This window comes from Oryctolagus cuniculus, chromosome 6 (genome assembly GCF_051225735.1).
Source record: "Oryctolagus cuniculus isolate XC-2025 breed Fujian yellow rabbit chromosome 6, ASM5122573v1, whole genome shotgun sequence".
NCBI classification, from domain to species: domain Eukaryota; kingdom Metazoa; phylum Chordata; class Mammalia; order Lagomorpha; family Leporidae; genus Oryctolagus; species Oryctolagus cuniculus.
In genome coordinates, this window is record NC_142872.1 from 38,927,539 (window position 1) to 38,942,567 (window position 15,029).

Genomic DNA, 15,029 nt, shown 5'->3' on the forward strand with positions numbered 1-15,029 from the left:
AACTGTTTTTGTCGCTGTTAAATTTCCGCATGTGTCCTTTGGGGGCTGGGAGGATGTGGCGAGGTCTCCGTCCTGCGGCGCAGTTGCTATCACCTGTCCCTCTGTCCTGCAGAACCTCGGAGCTCGGCCAGAAGAGGAAGGCCGAGGACGATGCGGCACTGCAAGCCAAGAAGACCCGCGTGTCAGACCCCATCAGCAGCTCCGAGAGCTCGGAAGAGGAGGAAGAAGCAGAAGCCCTACTTGCCAAAACCAGTAAGAGCCCTGCGTGCAGGTGCTGCTGGGATCCCTGGGCCTGTGCCCTTTGGAGATAGCCTGTGGGGTATGGGGCTGTGCCAAGACATGGTCTTTCATTTAGTGAGCCTGGGGAGGCCAGCATTTTCAGGGGAAGTTGGGGTGGGGTCACAGGTCTTTGGAGTACCCATCTGTGCTCATCCCTTGTGCTCTATCTCCAAGCTGAAGTAGCAACACCAGGTACACCCTTACTGTCTTCTTGGGTGCACACGTGGTCACCCCTCCATGGGTGTCTTCCGGATGGCTCTGATAGAGGTGGGAGGAAGCCCACGTTTCCAGAAGTGCTGCCTGGGATCCCAGAGGGCAGCCTCCGGATGCCTCTCCTATGGGCTGCGTCAGAGTTGCTGACCTTCCATTACTGGGGCAGAGTCCACGCTCACACTCGGAGACTGCTGAGCACTCTGGTTTGAGTGTTGGCAGGGTGACCCGGTGAAGGCCTTGGCAGCCCATCCACACCCATGTTCCAGGGCCCTGTGCTCCATCCACCCCTCTCTCCTACACTTTGTATTATTGTTTTCTTTTTAGCTTACATAGAAGACAATTTTTTTGATTTTTAAATGTATTTTCTAATTATAAAAGAAATGCAAGATTCATTATAGAGGATTCATAATTGAAAATTAATTTGAAAAAAGGCAGGGAAAAAATTACCCATATTCTTGCCACCTACAATTTCATAAATTACTCTTTCATTTGTTTTCCCAAGCTTTTAAAAAATGTTTGAGGTCATCATACCAGATAAAATATTTTATGTCGTGGGTTAATCTTCTTAAATGATAAATGCCCAAACGATTCACTTTGAACTGCACAAAAACATGAAAGGGAAAACTGCCGGTTCCCTGTTCTGCCCTGCCCCCTCGCATTCCTGAAATCCTCTCTGTGGGGCCCCTTTCAAACTTCCTTTGCATCCATCCACAGGTGATACGTGCATAGCTGCAGACCTATGTACTCTTGAAAACAGTGGTGCAATCTCATCCTGGCTAACAGTTGAATTGAGCTAACAGTTGAGTTTTGTAAGCTGTTAGAATGAAATTACATACTTTTCGAAGAGTCTTCATTGAGAGAAATGTCCTGAGATGTTGTGGACAACATGATAAGAAGTCTGGCAGTCTCTGGATGAGACAGTAGATAAGTGAAAGGAACCACCAGTTGATAATGATTGGAGCCAGGAGGTTCAGTATTCCCCCTTCCCTCCTTGTGAGTGTGTTTAGAGGGCTCCATAGTCACACAGAGAGGTGGAGTTAGGTGCAGGTGCGAGTCAGATCGTGCCATGCGTCCCCACAGCCTTCTTGAGAGCATATTTGAGAAATCTTCCTCTGAGACCTCGCGTTACTGCCCAGATGCAAACACCGAGGATCCGTAACTCACATGTAACTGGGCACAGGTCTCAGGGTGCTGCTGCCTGTGACAGTCCATGAGCCCTGAGCAGCTTTCTCTGTGGGCCTGCCCGGGCTGCCCGACCCTCGCACCTTCCAGCTGAGCGACTTTCTTCCTGGTGTGGCGGCCCGTGTGACTGGTGCCTCCTGGAGTTGTGCGGTGGCTGTGTGGTAGTGGGCAGCCTTTTCCTTCTGGAGGCCTCTGTCTCGCCTGGCCGGTGGAGTTGGGAGTCCATGAGGATGTGGACGCAGCAGCTTGCGTGGTGCTGTTCTCTTCTTTCCTGCTCCTGGGGGATATGCTAATGCTGCCCAGGCTCTCCCCAGTCTGGGTTCAGCATCGCGTCCGCATGCCACCTCTCAGCAGCCAGTAGCAGGTGAAGTGCTGGGTGAGATGAAAGCTGTTTGCCATGCTCAGATGTGAAAAGCTCATCTGGCTCATCCAACGTGTGTTTGTGTCTTGCAGCCCCAAGGCCAGCGTCTGTCAACTCCTCTGTTACCGCAGTGACTTTGCCGTCAGGCATGAAAGAAAAGGCCAAGGTGAGTGGCCCACCTCGCCAGCCATTGCTGTGGTGGTTGTGGTACCCTGTAGGGGACAGTCCCCTGTGCTGGTGAAGGCACCTGGATTCACATAACCTAGCTATGGAACAGTCTCCTCTTCAAGTAAGGTGGGGGCGATGCCTCCTGCAGTGGGCCACGGCCACGGTAGGCAGCGGGACAGGCAGTTTCTCTCCTCCTCCATCCCTGTGCCTCTCTGTTATGCTCTGGCACTGCTAGGCAGCAGAGACACCATAGTGAACCATTAATACCTGAGGTTCTTAACAGTGATTTTTGAACCAGGAACTATAGGCAATGCTCCAGACGCATAAAGGATTGTGTCCCTGAAAGTGCCTGCAGCGTTAGCAACAGTGTGTAAAAGCAATTACAAAGATGACAATAGCCACACCAAACTGCTGCTTCCCACCCTGCAAGTAGCTTGTATGTCCCAAGAACTGTAATCCCATTCCCTCAAAGCTCTCTGCCCTGCAAGCTGGGGGCTGTGTGTGCCCCCCCCCCTTAAAGATGAGGAGACAACTTCAGGAGGGTGATGAGCCAAGTGTCCCTGTGGGGTGCCCTGCACTCACCACTCTGTCTCTCCCTTCCCTGCAGGCACAGAGCAAGGCGGCCAAGGCTGTGAACTCTGTGCCACACCCTGCCTCTGGGAAGGCCCTAGCCCACCTGCTGACTGGGAAGTCAGCCCGGAAGTCAGGAGAACCCTCAGCAAACACAGTCTTGGCCTCAGAGACCGAGGAGGAGGGCGGTGTCCCGGCCCCTGCACCCACCGCCAAGCCTGGTGAGCAGCCCTGGGCTGGGGAGTTTGGGCTGGGGAGGCAGGCCTGAGCACTGCTTTGTCAAGCTCCAGGCTACTCTGGAACCCAGAGGTTGGGCTGTGGACAGTGAGTGTCCTGTGCCTCGGGCCTTTGTGGTCCCCTAGGTGTGGGAGGGACACTACTTCAGCTCTCCCAATGGAGTCTGAGCAGCCTCGGGAGTGGGTGGACATTTCTGGGGGGCTACATGGGTCCCTGGCAGCTTAGACTTCCCTGAAGAGCCTGGGTTTGCCCCCATTTCCTGTGTGAAGCAGCCAGTGTGCCCTACCTGCTTCAGTGCGTGTGCAGGTGACTGGAACATTTATAAACCCAGGTGCAGGGTTGTTGCGCCCATTCTAGCACAGCCTCAGGTGTGCGGGAAAGCAGGGTGATGATTGTATTCCCTTCAGATGGGGGTTCCAAGGGCGGGCAGAGCTGTAACTGTGCAGCTGGGGAGCCAGTGCTCAGCACCTGGTGGGGGAAGGCGCAGGTGGGTCTGGAACGATAGCCCTCAGTCCCCACTGTGTCTGTCCCTCAGGGTTGGTGTCAGCGAGCCAGGCCGACAGCTCCAGCGAGGACACCTCCAGCTCGAGCGATGAGACGGATGTGGAGGTAATTGGACCCAGCTTCCCGCCCTCCCAGATTCCAGAGCCCAGGGACTGGGAGCTGGCAGGGTTGCTGCCAGGGAGGGGAGCCCTGTGGAATAGGCAGGTGACCTGAGCCCAGCGGGTGTCCCTGAGAAGGGGTGTGGGGTGAGGGCATTCTATTAGAAAGAGATGCAGGTGGGAGTGAGCTTGCTCAGAGGTTTCTAGGCCCACTAGGGGTGCTGGGCTAGAGTCAGGCAGGCCTCTGGGTGTGTGGCTTTCTTGCAAGTCATTCCTTGTGTACCTGCTAGCACCAGTCCTTGTAACACTTTGGAGAACCAGATGGGAGGGGCGTCCCTCAGACTGTTTGACCACAGTAGTAATGGCCACTCTGAAGGGAGAGCATGAGGCTGTCATGGATGAGTGGCCCAGGCTGCAGAGGCAGAGTGTGCAGACAAAGAGGCAACTGGATTTGGTGCTTTGCAAAAATACCGATCTGCGTGACCCAGGGGGCAGGGATACAGCGTGAGGTCGTAAGACGGCACCGTAAGCAGGCTACGTTTTGTTCCCAGGGGATGGGAGATGATACTGCAGGGGTTGAGGCACAGAGAGGGTGGCCTTGTCCAGATTTCAGAGGGATCACGGGCTGCAGCCTGCTGGGAGGGTGAGGCAGAGTGGAAGCAGGGAGACCATCTGGGGCTGCGCGAGTGGTGCTGGGATAAGGTGCCCCGTTTGAAAGGTGTTCTAAAGGGAGGACAGCAGGAGTCAGGGATGCAGCCGTCTGGTGCCCAGGTGCTTGTCTCCCCGTGAAGGCTGAGACGTCACCCGCCTCTCTCCTCGGGCTGGCTGTGGGCCGCTCCCCACCTCGTGTCTTCACCATCGGGCCCTACAGAGCCAGTGAGAAGCACTGCCCTGACATCCCTCACCTTGGGCCTGAACAACAGAGGGAATCACGGCCGACCCGGGGCACCTGCCCTGGTACACAGCCTCGGTGGGCCAGAGGCCGGCTCGGAGCTCCCGCACGGCGGTTAGGCTCAGGGTGAGGTCTGAAGATGAGGAGGTAGATCTGGAGCTCTGAACACCGTGGGCGTCTGTGGTTTCAGAAGGCTCCGAGCTCAGGGGCGGGAGGAATGTGCTTCACGTGGCCCAGCAAGCTAGTGGCAGGACTGGAGGTCAGAGCCAGGCTCCTGGCCCTCGGGACGGCGGCCATGATTGTGTGTCATTTCAGGGGCAGACAAGGCTGTGTATGCCACGCGGAGCCCCAGCCTGACAGCCGAGAGTTCACTCAGAGCCGTGCCTCTGTGCGCTGGTCTTGAGCGATTTAACCTCTGATCTGCTGTGCTCCTGTGTGAAATGGGCCTTGGGACAGCGTCTGTCCGACTCTGGCTAACAGTCATTCGGCGTCGGGCAGGGCTCTGTGGGCTGAGGCTCCTCCAGCTGATGGGAAATAGACACACTGGTTCCTAACGCCGTCCTCTCGTTGCAGGTGACACCGTCAGCGAAACCTGCCCCGATCAGAGCCCCGCCGGCCCCTGCCCAGGAGCCTGCAGTGAGAAGGGCAGCTCCGGCCCCTGGGAAGGTGGGGGCTGTGACACCCCAGGCCAAAGGAGGGGCACTGACCCTGGCCGCGAGGGCCAGGAAGCCGGAAGAGGAGTCAGAGAGCAGTGAGGAGTCTGACAGTGAGGAGGAGGCCCCTGCGGGGAGGCCCAGCCAGGTGAGGCCTGGAAGGCTGCCCATTGGGGCCCCTGCATGCACCCTGGCTCTCCTGGGGCCCGCAGGGGCTGACGGAGTAGCCATGGTGAACATTTCTGTTGAAGACATCCCTGCAGTTGGAGGGGGGAAGGAGAGCCGCGTGCAGGAGGCACAGTGGGGACAGCTGACCCCTGGAAACTGCCCTCTGGCCCACACACAGCCAGGGATGGCCACCTTCCTGAGGGGGGTCCTGCACTCTACTCCGCTTTCCTCAGTTTCCCTGTGTAATAAATGCCCGCTGTCCTCATCCCTGCTGGACCTGCCTGGAGGCCCCTGAGAAGTGGCCTGTGCCCAGGCCTCTGGCCTCCCAGGCAGGGCTGAGCAGGCACGCAGCGCGTTACTGAAGGGAGTCCCTTACCTTCCCCTGCTAGGGACCTTAGCCCCCGAGGCTGCGGGTGCCCATGGGTGGACTACTGTTGGAATCAGAGCAGGAAGGGGACAGAAGGATCAGGGCAGCAGATAAATGATTTCCTTTGTCACATGCCAGTGAGCGTTAGAGAAGGAAGGAGGGTTGGGGTGTGTGTGTGTGCGTGTGCGCGCCCAGGAATGGCAATTTAAAATGTAGTGTTTAGGCAAACCTTAGGAGCAGAGGGCGGGTGCGTGGGAGGTCTTTTAGGAAGGTCATTCGTGGCAGGGAGCACAGTGAGTGCCAGGCCCCGAGGTGGCAGAGGCGTGGGAATGCGCATTCTCTCTGGGTCTTTGTGGGCCTCTCCCATAGTTCTGATCAAATCTACTCCTGAGGTTTTCTAGACTCGCGGGCCCCCAACTGATGGGAGTCCACCAGGGACAGGCTGTGACCACCCTATGTGTGGGGCAGCCTTGGAGGCCATCCAGCGGGCCGGGGCAAGCCACGCTAAGTAGGTGATGTCTGTTGGGGACCCACGGACTGAGGGGCCAGTTGGAAGGGGCAGGGCCGGCAGTGCCCCAAGAGCGAGAATGAAGTGAAGCTGGCCGGCGCTGAAGGGGCTCCAGCCAGGCCAGGCAGGGGTCGTGTGAGCCCCAGTTAGACTTCTGGGCTGTACTCTTAAGGCATCACCAGACAGGTTTTAGAAGGGGGAGTACAAACTGCCCTTTCTCTTTTCCCAGGTGAATGCCTCTACGGAAGTTCTCCAGGTCAGACCTTCCTCAACCACTGCCAAAGGGACCCCTGGTAAAGTGGTCACCCCAGCACCCCCTCGAAAGGCTGGGCTCATTGCCCCCCAGGCCAAGGCAGGCAGGCCAGAGGAGGACTCGGGGAGCAGCAGCGAGGCATCATCTGACAGCGAGGAAGAGACGCCAGCTGCCAGGACCCCACTGCAGGTGAGGCCTGGGCCCTTCCCCTCCTGGCTTTTGGAGGGCGTGTATCCTGCTCTACAAGGCCCCAAGCCCTTTCTCTGTGCTGCCACAAAGTTTCTGGTCTCTGTCTCTGCACGTGGCCACCTTGCTCTCCCTCCCCGTGTTCTAGGCGAAGCCCCCAGGGAAGACTCCCCAGGTCAGAGCTGCCTTTGCCCCTGCCAAGGGGTCTCCCAGGAAAGGGACCCTTCCAGTGGCTCCTGGCAAAACAGGACCTGCAGCCACCCAGGCCCAAGTAGGGAAGCTGGAGGTGGACTCAGAGAGCAGCAGCAAGGAGTCGGACAGCGATGAGGAGACCCCGGCATCCATGGGCGTCACTGTGAGCCCAGCTCAGGTGAGCTGCAGGACCCCCTGCGTGGCGGAGCCCTGCCTGGAAGGGCCCTGGTGGGCCTATCCCTCCTGCCCTGGACCCCACCTTGATCTTGTTGTCCTTTGTCCTTCCCAGGTGAAGCCCTCAGGGAAGAATTCCTGGGTGAGACCCGCACCTACTGTGGGCGCAGGGCCCTCGGGGAAAGGCAGTGGCCTAGCACCCCCTGGGAAGGCAGCGCCTGCAGCCCCTTTGACTCAGGTGGTTAAGCCGGAGGACGAGTCAGACAGCAGCAGCGAGGAGGAGTCAGACAGCGAGGGGGAGACGACCCCGGCTGTGTCTGCCACCCAGGTGAGGCCCCGTCTTGCAAGCCCCTGCTTTCTCTTGTCAGTGCTAGGAGCCCCCTGGGGTTCTCTGTTGGCCATTTGGGCCCTCGTGTCTGTACACTTGCACCCTGTAGGTCCCCTCTGCTGATCCTGTGTGTCTTCCACCAGGCAAAGCCCCCAGGGAAAATCCTCCAGGTCAGACCTGCCTCAGGTCCCACCAAGGGACCCTTGGGGAAAGATGTGGCCATGGCACCTTCCCAGAAGTTGGGGCCCGGGGCCACCCAGGTGAAGGCTGAAAGGGCCAAGGAAAACTCAGAAAGCAGCGAGGAGTCCTCTGACAGCGTGGAGGAGGCACCCACAGCCACGACTCCAGCTCAGGTGAGGCCTGGCAGACCAGGAGCTGCCCCCACCAGCCAGCCCTGCAGGGAGCTTGGCTGCTCCTCGGTCAGAACGTGGGCTCTGGCTGGTGGGGGCAGCAGCAGGGCTCCAGCTGAGGATAGACAGGGCTCTGAATCCAGGAGCCGTTCCAGCCTCTGCCCTCTGTGTCCCCTCAGGCAAAACCAGCTCTGAAAACTCAAGCCAAGGCCTCTCCCAAGAAAGGCACCCCTGTTACCCCTGCAAATACCAAGGTCGCCCCCGTGCGAGTGGGCACCCCAGCCCCCTGGAAGGCTGGCGCAGCCACCTCTCCAGCTACCGCCTCGTCCCCAGCTGTGGCCTGGGGCGCCCGGAGGCCCCAGGAGGACTCCTCGAGCAGTGAGGAGTCAGAGAGCGAGGAGGAGACAGCTCCTGCTGCAACAGTGAGGCCTGTGTGGGCTCGGCGGACCTCGGGGCGGCTCCCATGCTGCTCCAGGCTCCTCTGAGACGTGCTCTTCTGCCTGTCCTTCCAGGTGACCTCTGTGGGCAAAGGCTTCCAGGCGAAAGCTGCCCCGGCGACCACGCCTCTGCTCCCTGGAAAGATGGGGCCTGCGGTCCAGATCAAAGCCAAGGCTCATGAGGACTCTGAGAGCAGCGAGGAGGAGTCTGACAGTGCGCAGGCTGCCTCCACTCCAGCACAGGTAAGGCCTGGGCGGAGCCAGCCCACCCCACCTGTACCTGGGCCAGGGCCAGGGCTGAGAAGGCTTTTCTGGGGCTGCTGTTGTCCCTGGCTATACAGAAGCCTGGGCAGCCTCATTCCTTTCTTTCCATTCTTATCTCTCTGCCCATCAGAGGTCTACCGGCTCCTTTTGTGCCCTTTTAAACCCCACTGAGATTTCGCATGTTTGCACACAGTCTGCTGAGTACTTTCTCATCATGTGCTGTCCTGGTCTGGCCCACTGTGTCTGTGGCCCTTAGGGAGGTTCCACCCAGATGGGACCATGAATGTGCATATGGGTTATTCCAGCAAGAGGGCTTGGCATTGAGACAGAGGGGGCGCTCCTGGGCTAGCAGAACCGGACAGGTCGCAGCCTCTGGGAGGATAGTGTTCCAGGCAGAGAAAGCCTGTGCAAAGGCCTGGGGGTTTGAGTGGGAGTGCCTGGCTTGGGCGACTTCCAAGGAACAGGTTCAGGTGAGATCATACTTCCAGTGTGGTAGAGGCAAATGTCACGGGGGTAGAGCTGCACTGCCTGGATTCAAGTCCCAGCTCTGTATCCTAGCAGATGATGTAACCCATCGGAGGCTCTCGTTACTCTTTAAATCGGAAGTCAGCCAGTTTGGGTGAGATCTCACCTGCCAACCCAGCAAGCGCCCAGCAAGCTCCTCACTCATCACCCAAGGGTGGGCCCGGCTCCTGGAAAACAGACCTGGAGGTCGGCTCCTCCATCCTGGAAGGAAGAGCGAGGCAAATGCGAGATGGCCCACTCCTCTGCTCAGCCACCCACTGTTTATCATTCTTCATTGTCGCCCTGTTTTGTTTGCAGTAATCGCTCGGAACTTAGTCATTTCTTTTTTCCCAGAACGAGAGCACATGTTGTCGTGGTCTCTTCACCCCGCTCTGAGTTGCCTCGTGGCACCCGAGGTCCTAGGAGTCCTCCCTGAGGTCATGAGCCGTGCAGGGGCCCCTTCCGGCATGGCAGGCTCCTCTGGCCGCCTCCAGGCTGCAGGCATGCCTTCCACGCCCTGAGCCTTACGGTGTTTCACTGTGCAGATCACTTAAATATTTGTCTTTCCATCTGAGCCTCCCACCTGCACCACAAGGTGGGCGTTTTATTTTTATTCTTTGAACCTCGGGTTATTTGGGAGTAGGTTGTTGAATTTCCAAATATCTGGGATTACCCAGGTTGCTTTCTGTTGTTGATCTCTGGTTTAATCGCGCTGTGGTTGGGGAACCTGTCTCGTCTGATTTTAGTCCTTTCTTTGTGCAGTAGGATGCGGCAGGTCAAGTTAGTCCCCTTGCCTTTGGTTTTGCTTTGTGGAAGCTGTGATTCCCCTCCGGCCGCCTTGAGTGCGCCCCACCTGGTCGTGCCATGTGTCTGCGCTCTGGGGAGCTTTCCTCGCCGCACTCTGGCTCTTCGTTTCGCTTGGTCTCCGGCGGGTGCGTGATGCCAGGGGAAGGCTGTCTTCTGACACTGACCAGAGGACGTGTCTGAATGAGTCAGGGCCTTGGGGTGCTGCCCGCTTCCCTGTCCTGGTTCCCAGGAGCAGGACTCTCTCTCTTCTGTCAGGATCTCATGCTGGGCATCTCCCCCTCTGTGGCTCTCACCTCGCTAGAGCTGTTTGCTGGAGACCCTGACAGGCATCGAGGGATTCTCTGGATGTCAGTTAAGATAGGCGAAGCCCAAGACAACTTCAAATAGCACTGGTTTTCTTCATGTTCTGTCATCTCAGCCTCGTAGACAGGGTTGGCTGCTTGAGTTCCAGCTATCAGCTCAGCATTCCAGCCAAGAAGAAGAAGAGCTGGATTTCCTACCTCTTGTGGTCCTTGACTTCTAGTCTGTTAGCCAGGGCTTGATGACGAGGCCCCTAGCTGAAAGGCAGCCTAGAAGGCGCCTGTGTTCTGGGCCCTCTTGCACTGGACTCACGCTAAGAAGAGTGCGTACAACCATGCGTTTATTTGAGTGGATATTATGTGCCAGGCACTCGGGGTCCATTGAATCACCGCAGCAGCCTGATATGGGCCTGATCATCCCCATATACTGAGGAGGAAACAGGCCCGGTGAGATCACTTTGCTCAAGTTCTCAGCCACAGATGGAGCAGCAGAATCCAACCTCAGGCCTCTGACTCCATCACCCCTCACTTCTCGCGCCATAATTCCCTCTTCCTCCAGGTACAGGCCTCTGCAAGAACCCCTCAGACCAAGGCCAGTGCAGCTGCTACAAAAGCATCTTCAGCCGAAGGGGTCACATCACCTCCTGGAAAAGTTGTCGCTGCAGCTGCCCAGGCCAAGCAGGGATCCCCAGCCAAGGCAAGTGGGGCCAGAAGCCGTAAGAGAGGCTGGGAGGTGGGCAGAGAGAGAGGAGGTCTGAGCCTAGCCCCCAGCCTGGCCCAGGGTCCTGCATAGGCTGGGGTGACTTCCCCGAGCCATGGTGGGGAGCTTAGCTTAAAGGGGTCCATCTCCAGTCTCGTGTTTCCTTGCAATTCAGGTAAAGCTGCCTGTGAGAGCCCCCCAGAACAGTGCCCTGGGGAAGGCAGTGGCTACAACAGGCCCGGCCCAAAAGGGGCCCGTTGGGAGGCCACAGGAGGAGGACTCTGAGAGCAGTGAGGAGTCCTCAGACAGTGAGGAGGAGGCACCAGCTCAGGTGAGGCCCAGGGCAGAGGTGGGGAGGGCGTTGTGCTGCCCTCTGATGGGAGCCACGGGAATGCCTCCGCCCCCAGCGCTGCTGCGTGTGCCACATGGATCTCCTGTCTGCACACGCCCGCCCTCGGGACTCCCTCTCCTGATAACTGTTTGTCGCATTCTAGGTGAAGCCCTTGGGAAAGACACCCCAGGTCAGAGCTGCCTCAGCCCCTGCCAAGGAGTCCCCCAGGAAAGGGGTCCCTCTAGTACCCCCTGGCAAGGCAGGGCCTGCAGCTGCCCAGGCCCAGCTGGGGAAGAAGGAGGATTCAGAGAGCAGCAGCGAGGAGTCAGACAGCGGAAGGGAGGCACCTGCAGCCATGACCCCAGCCCAGGTGAGACCTGCCAGTCACTCGCTACTCCGCTGGCTTCAGGGCCCAGTGGGGAAGGAAGAGATGAAGGTCTGTGTGCAGGACCCCTCCCTCAGGTCCTGTATTCCGTGTTTCCTTAGGTGAAACCGGCTGTAAAAAACCCCCAAGTCAAGGCCTCTCCGGTGAAAGGCGCCCTAGGCGCCCCCACGTCTGTGAAGGCGTCCACAGCAAAAGCCGACACACCAGCCCCGTGGAAGGCTAAGCAAGCAAGTCCTGCCAAGGTACACGAAGCCCAGAGTCCAGAGACGTCCCAGCGAGAGTGGGAAGGAGGTCGTGAGGCCCCAGCAAGAGGGAAGAAGTCACCTCCATCGCCAGGGCCTGGGCCTGGGCCTCACGAAGCAGTTGTGAGCACCCAAGGGTCCTCACCTAGCTCGGTGTGAAGCCGAGGCCCTGGGGAGTGGGGGGGGGGGGGGGCATGAGAAGGCCTCTGTCTGGGCAGCTTTCCATGGCTTGCAAAGGCAGCAGGGCCAGCCGTGTCCTGCGCAAGTTCAGGGTGACCAGCTCCTCTGCTTAGAGGGCTCAGGCATGTGTGGAGCTGATTGACAGGCCTGGTGGAGGTCTTGGGTGGCAGCTGGCATTGAGCCTTGGAGTCAGGAGAAATAGCAGAGTGTTAGCCGCTAGGGCAGAGTGCAGAGCCCTCGCCTGGCGTAAAGGGGCAGTCCCTGTCACCTCCCATCGCTGGTGGCCTTGTGGTCGTGTACTTGCGGCATGGCCAGGTGTCCTCCTCAAGGGAAGCCAGGAGTGCCCCAGGCCAGCCTGCCTCTCTTGATTTCAACTTCCTCAAGAGTAAAGCAAGTACAGAGAATCCTGGTAAATGCTCTGCCTTTGGTACACCACACCCACAGTGTTGGCCCCGCCCTCAAGGAGCTTACCATCTTTAGGGTGGGACAGGTGCCTGTGTTGTCACAGAATGTTCTGGTGGTGTGCCGGGTGATGGGGCTGGGGATGCGTTTCTGTCAGGACGGGCTGAGCTGTGGGCAGAACCCCACTATGAAGAGCTGACGCAGTAGGAGCTGCCTGTCCCCAGGCCGAGGTGGCGCCTTCCCCAGCTTGCACCGTCGGTGCCCAGGTTCTTTCTGTCCTGGTGCTCCTCTGGCCTCAAGTTCATGGCTGGCTAGGAAGTCCCCCTGGAGGCTCTCCCTCTAGGTCTTGCCCAGGCCTCTGGCTCAACGTGCTGCCATCTCCTGCCAGTCTTCAATGAGTGGCCTGCAGTCCCCATGACTGGCTGGCAAGAGGGGCCGCCAGAACGCAGTACGGCTTGTGAGCAAGGCAGACAGGCAGGGCTGGCAGGGAGGCAGCCCACTGTGCTGTAACTGCCCCATTGGAAGAGTGAGGAGAGATGGGCACACATCTAGATCTGCTCACTTCTCCTAGCAAGTCAGAAGCTCGGACAGCCTGGGCCCCACCCTTCGCTGGGCCAGGTAGTAAGATGTGGGACCTCTGGCCTCCGCTGAGCTGGTGTCACCACCAGCGCTTCCTCTCGCCTCTCTGGGTCCTCTGGTTCTGGCTACAGTGTCCACCAAGGAGGCCCCTCTTATGTCCAGCCAGGTAGCAGGGGCCGGCAGCCAGCGGAGTACTTGGCAGCCCTCCATTCCCTGGGGAGTATTACAGCAGCTAGGAGCTGTGTAGGGACCTCCGGCTCATACCTGCAGCCTCGCCTGAGGCAGCTGTCCCTGTCAAGTTCAGCATCAGCTATGGAAGGAGGGTAAGCAGGGCGGAGGCACGTGCTTCCAGTGTCTGGGGGCACACCAGGCCAGCACCTGTCCCCTCTGTGTGTGCAGGGAGGGGCTGCGGTGCCCTCTGCGGAGAGGCAGGTGCGTGCAGTGTGTCACTCGCTGGCTACCTTTCCTTCTCAGCTAATGCCCTTCCCCCACTGTGTGCTTATTCAGGTCTTATCGCCTCGCAAGGACAGTAACTCCAAAACACCCAGAAGCAAGACCCTCACCCCAGCACCCCCAGAGAAAAAGGCACAGGAGTCCTCAGAGAGCAGTGATGAGGAGTGGCCTTCGAGCCAGGTAGGCCGTGCCTTCTTCCTGCAGCCTCTAGGGGCTCAGAGCCGGCTGGTGGCTGCGGAGGGAGGGTGCAGATCTCTCCCACAGGGCACATCTCCCCAGAGCGCCTTACCCCAGGACACCGCCCTCCTGCCATGACTGTGTGAGGCAGGCAGCAGAGCATGGTCGAGCAGGCAGGCTTCAGTGCAGATGGAGCCTGGCGCCACCAGCCACCGGCTCCTGGCTGGGCAGTGCCTCGTTGACCCTGAGGCTCAGCTGTTTTGACCATTCAGTAGGGACAGTGATGGGTCTCCCCTGAGTGTGTGCTGATGTAAGCACAGAAAGCCCTGGCTCAGCCCCCTGTCAATCAGGCCAGGCAGTGTAGGCCCATTAGATAGGTCAGAAATCGAGGCCTTGAGAGCCAAAGTGATTTCCCAGATGCTCATGATGCCCAGCGGGCTAAGGAACGTGCAAACATCAGTCCCTGGCTCCCTGGCTCCCTGGCTCCCTGGCTCCCTGGGAGTACAGAGATGCTGGATCCTGCAATCCCCAGACCAGGGGGTCTGCTTAACCATCTCCCCTTCCACTACTACGCCCTTGTCAGTGCATCAGTGCTGAGGCCTGCAGATACAAAACCAATGACAGCTGAAGTTACTGGTTACTTCCTCTGTGCAGAACCCTGGACTTTATCGTTCTGTGCAGTCTCCACAACGACCCGGAGAGGACAGGTCCTCTCATTATTTCCATCTTCCGGAGGAGGCTGTGAGGCTCAGAGAAGTAGAATGAGCTGCCCCAGCGTCACGTGGCTGGTGCCAGGTAGACAGATCCGGTGTTTGAATGCAAGCCAGCCTGGGTTCCCTGGCAGTGCCTGACACGTTGCTCTCCGGGGCTCAGGCCTTGCCCCGTGGCTCTCTCGGGAGTCTTTGTGAAGCAGCCTCCCTCTCCGAGGGCTCTCAACAGCCGAGAGGGAGGGGGCCCCTTCGCCTTTCTCTGCGGGGGCGTACTAACACAATTAAAATGAACATCACGCTTAAACTGAACCGCTTAATTGGTATGTTAGTCCTGAAGATTCTAGAGTCCCTACTGAAAAAGCAGAAGGGAAGAAGTCAGGAGTCGTGCCTTCCCCCTGGAGGATTCAGGGCAGACGGCGCAGCCCAGGGAAGCTGCAGCCTCCGCCTGCTGGGGGACTTGCAGCTCCTTAATCCCCAGCTCGCTCATTATGATTATTATGATTATTATGCATTTACCGAGCGCTTTCTATTGACAAGTCTCACTGTGTTTATTATTAGCCCATCTGTGGGGGAAAGGAGGCGATGCAGGGGGGGGTGGGCGGAGCCCTGGGCTGGGAGGCTGGGGAGGAAGCGTGGCTCCCTTCGAAGGCCCTGCACCGTGCCTCAGGCCTGTTGTGCCTTGTTAACCTCAGGCCAGGCTCTGTGCTGACAGTGGGTGATGGTAACAGGAAAACGCTAAGTTGGCGAAGCAGCGCATATGTTTGGTGCTTGATTTAGCCACCCCATGGTGCATACATGTATCAAAACATGGTCTATTCCATAATACATACCGTCTTTACTTATCAATTCAAATTAACCAATTTGTTTAAAGTGCCA

The 15,029-nt window shown here is 58.4% G+C and overlaps 1 protein-coding gene across 13 annotated transcripts in view; it reads left to right on the forward strand.

Annotated features, from left to right (window-relative positions):
- Positions 1-15,029, forward strand: part of TCOF1 (treacle ribosome biogenesis factor 1) — a 33,599-nt gene that overhangs the window by 6,294 nt on the left and 12,276 nt on the right. For 4 of the 13 annotated variants that reach the window (XR_016236360.1, XR_016236361.1, XM_070076315.2 and 1 more), the window contains exons 3-18: positions 113-252; positions 2,128-2,201; positions 2,811-2,994; positions 3,546-3,619; positions 5,078-5,305; positions 6,430-6,642; positions 6,788-7,009; positions 7,121-7,333; positions 7,477-7,686; positions 7,863-8,105; positions 8,196-8,363; positions 10,554-10,691; positions 10,870-11,025; positions 11,189-11,395; positions 11,512-11,775; positions 13,321-13,446. Coding sequence is in view for 10 of the 13 variants with exons in the window: in XM_070076315.2 (XP_069932416.2) it covers positions 113-252; positions 2,128-2,201; positions 2,811-2,994; positions 3,546-3,619; positions 5,078-5,305; positions 6,430-6,642; positions 6,788-7,009; positions 7,121-7,333; positions 7,477-7,686; positions 7,863-8,105; positions 8,196-8,363; positions 10,554-10,691; positions 10,870-11,025; positions 11,189-11,395; positions 11,512-11,775; positions 13,321-13,446 (2,860 nt within the window). In the remaining 3 variants the exon portion in view is untranslated. The remainder of the gene's footprint in view (positions 1-112; positions 253-2,127; positions 2,202-2,810; positions 2,995-3,545; positions 3,620-5,077; positions 5,306-6,429; positions 6,643-6,787; positions 7,010-7,120; positions 7,334-7,476; positions 7,687-7,862; positions 8,106-8,195; positions 8,364-10,553; positions 10,692-10,869; positions 11,026-11,188; positions 11,396-11,511; positions 11,776-13,320; positions 13,447-15,029) is intronic. The other 9 variants (XR_011389816.2, XM_008255257.5, XM_008255258.5 and 6 more) reach the window with 7 other exon arrangements.